At 39.2% G+C, this 3483-nt stretch overlaps 1 protein-coding gene across 1 annotated transcript; it reads left to right on the forward strand.

The window, feature by feature from the left end:
- Positions 1 to 109: 109 nt before the first annotated feature.
- On the forward strand, positions 110 to 1225 carry SS1G_13674 (hypothetical protein; the record flags this gene model as incomplete). Its single annotated transcript, XM_001585385.1, has 1 exon — positions 110 to 1225. The coding sequence occupies one exon, from the start codon at positions 110 to 112 to the stop codon at positions 1223 to 1225; it is 1116 nt and encodes a 371-aa protein (XP_001585435.1).
- Positions 1226 to 3483: the final 2258 nt, after the last annotated feature.

The raw sequence follows: 3483 nt of genomic DNA on the forward strand, positions 1-3483 counted from the left end.
TTATTCTCGTTTTCCGACAGGATGAATACCGAATTCGGTGGAGCTTCGAAGGCAATTGCCGTTTTTGGTGGGGTTGGGGAGCCCTGCCTTGCTAGTACAGTGCTTTTTGATGGTGGGGAGGAGTATTGAGGTTTTGATTGCGGCGAGAGTTTTTCAGGGGGTTTCTGGGGCGATTGTGTGGACGATTGGGTTGGCGTTGGTGATGGATACGGTTGGGAGTGAGAAGTTGGGGGTGACGGTGGGGAGTATTTTTAGTTTTATAAGTGTGGGGGAGTTGGTGGCGCCGGTGTTGGGAGGTGTGGTTTATGATAAGGTGGGAAGTGAGGCGGTTTTTGGAATGGGGATGGTATTGTTGGGGTTGGATTTTTTGATGAGAGGGGTGTTGATTGAGAAGAAGGTTGCGAGGATGTATTGTGTTGAGGAGGGGGGAGAAGAGAGTAATGGTGATGAGACGGAGAGTGATGGGATGGAGAGAAATGAGAATGGTGAACAAGAAGAAGATGCACCATTATTGGGAAATGGAAAGGATACCGATATCGAATCATGGAGAATCCAAAAAGAACTACCGGAATATGTCCAGAAATTCCCAATTCTATTTCTTCTCTCCTCGCCCAGATTACTTACCGCCGAATTAGTAGCATTCATGCAAGCGATTATCCTTGCTGTATTCGACGCTACCATCCCCACACAATCACAATCACTATTCGGATTTTCAGCTCTAAAAACCGGTCTACTCTTCACACCCCTAGTTCTCACATCCTTAACCTTCGGACCCATCGCCGGCATGGGAGTCGATAGATACGGACCCAAAATCATCGGAACAGCGGGTTATACATTTTTCATCCTCCCACTTATCCTCCTCCGTCTACCCGTCGAAAATACCACGCATGATCTCGTAACTTTCTGTATCTTGCTCTCGCTGTGCGGACTCGGTTTGTCTATGATCGGTGCACCGAGTATAGTGGAAGCCTCATTCGTAGCGGAGAAATATCATTCTGCGAATAGGGAGTTGTTTGGAGAGGAAGGTCCATATGCGCAATTATATGCGTTGAATAGTATGGTTTTTAGCGCGGGGTTTACGATTGGGCCTGTGATTGCGGGGTTGTTGAGAGATAGTGTTGGGTATGGGAATATGAATGCTGTGGTGGCGGGAATGTGTGCTGTGGTTGCGATGTTGTGTTTTGGGTTTTTGGGGGGTTCGCCGGCTTGGTGTGTGAAGAGGTAGATTGGGTATGTATGTTTCTGTATATGGGATTTGGGAATGCTTTGGGATGGAATAGAATAGATTTATAGAGTTGTTTTTTTAGATGATGTATATATAGATTATAGATATTTGTATATACTTGATATCTTTAAGATTAATTATAAATGTATAGCTTTTTTAAAATAAAATATAAGATTTTAATAATAAAAAATATAAGCTTTTCAAATCTTGAATTTTAAATTTGATTAATTAAAAGATTTATAAAATTTAAAAAATTAAATAATAATATATGTTAATCTTCTAGATATAAATATTTTATTTAAATATAATAAATATTCATATTGTTAAAAGGAATGACCTTACACAGGGAATAGTGGGAAGCTGATAGGGCAGAACTGAGGTAATATTGATCTAGTATATTAATCACTCTTCTAAGTTCTACAGAAGTGCGAAGCTCTCCTACAGAGAGCTTCTCAATCTAGTCCTAATAGGACTAGTGCCCTGTGCACGTGCTGCGCAGGAACCTGTCACGATTCACCATTAGGATTGATGGTGTTACGATGGTAGCAAACTGATTAATTAGGAGAGCTTAGGCCTTGTGCAAACACGATCAGATTTCATCGAATTAGTATGTGATCTTGGTCACCTGAAGATCGTATGCGCACGCACCATCAGAAATCGCGTGATAAGGAGTCTTGAAGGAGCCCTCAAAAGCTCCTAGAGGCTCCCTTTATCGTTCATTATATAGTCAGAGTAGTTTCATAGTTTAGGAGCTTCGTGCTCAACTTAGTTATCAATTAGTTTACCTACATTCTACTTGATCTAGTAACGACTTCACTTCCAAGTGAATACCAGTGATAAAGCCTTAACCCATAACTACCAACCGACGAACCTTAGGCAGTGTTACGAGGTTTGCCGTCTAGATCACGTGGAAGTGCTCTAGGCTCTCGAAGTAGGTTTATAACTAGGCGTCAAGCAGGGACTTGAAGTAATGACAATAATGATATGCAATTCGTAACTAATAGTAGAGTATACTAAATGATTGATCTTGAGCACGAAGCTCTATACAAAGGGAATCCATCTTGATTATATAGACCTTCATGCCTATGGCTAGTCAGGACCGCGCAGCGGTCCTGGACAGCCAGCGTTCCTGGACAGCCAGCGTTCCTCAGCGGTCCATAACGTGACTTTAATCACGTTACCTTGGTTTAGTCATGTGACACGGCATAGAAGATAGCCGTTGTAACAGGCAGCCGCTACCTTTAGTACAGTATCGTTACAGAACCATTGTGACGCCTCACACCTCCGGGTCACGTGGCATGCCCCGTTTGTATTTAATCATAGGAAAACTCTCTACTCTTGTTTTCCTTCTTCTTTTCTCCTTAGCTTAGTATTTTCTAATACAAGATACTTTACCCAGTATTCTTGAGTGTGACAACCATTCACTTTAACACATATTTTAAAAAATTGTAATATGTTAAATAATTAAATTAAAAAAGATTGATATTTTGATATTTTGATATTTTGATATTTTGATATTTTGATATTTTTATATTTTTAAAAATAATGAAGTTTATTTTTTTTTAAAAGAAATATAAATATATTATTCAATAAATTAAAAAAATTATATATGTATTCTAAATCTTATTTAAAATATTATATATATAAAGATCTTTTCAATTTATTAAATTATCTTCAAGTATCCAAAACTTTTTGAATATTAAAAAACTCATTTAAAGACCTCGATCATAAAGCCTAAGAATGTTGGTCTTAACCTTACCCCTGAATGTTACGTCCAAAACGATTAGTATGTCACATGACCATAAAACATGTGATGGAACGGTGAGGAACGAACGTTTCTAGGAACAACCAGGAACGCTCGTTCCCAGGAACGACGATTCCTAGTTAACCATAGGCACGAAGGACTATATAATCAAGATGGATTTCTTTTGTATAGAGCTTCGTGCTCAAGATCAATCATTTAGTATACTCTACTATTAGTTACGAATTGCATATCATTATTGTCATTACTTCAAGTCCCTGCTTGACGCCTAGTTATAAACCTACTTCGAGAGCCTAGAGCACTTCCACGTGATCTAGACGGCAAACCTCGTAACACTGAATCACACAGATACATGATGCACTATTACCAACCATTGAATATAGGATCTTAGAAGTCGATATCTTCTTACCAACAGCAATTAAGAAATATATTCAAAAACACATGCATGATTCTTCCCACGAACAAGCTTGAATCCCCACACCCCACAAACAGGTCT

This window comes from Sclerotinia sclerotiorum, genomic scaffold (assembly GCF_000146945.2).
Source record: "Sclerotinia sclerotiorum 1980 UF-70 scaffold_26 genomic scaffold, whole genome shotgun sequence".
NCBI classification, from domain to species: Eukaryota; Fungi; Ascomycota; class Leotiomycetes; order Helotiales; family Sclerotiniaceae; genus Sclerotinia; species Sclerotinia sclerotiorum.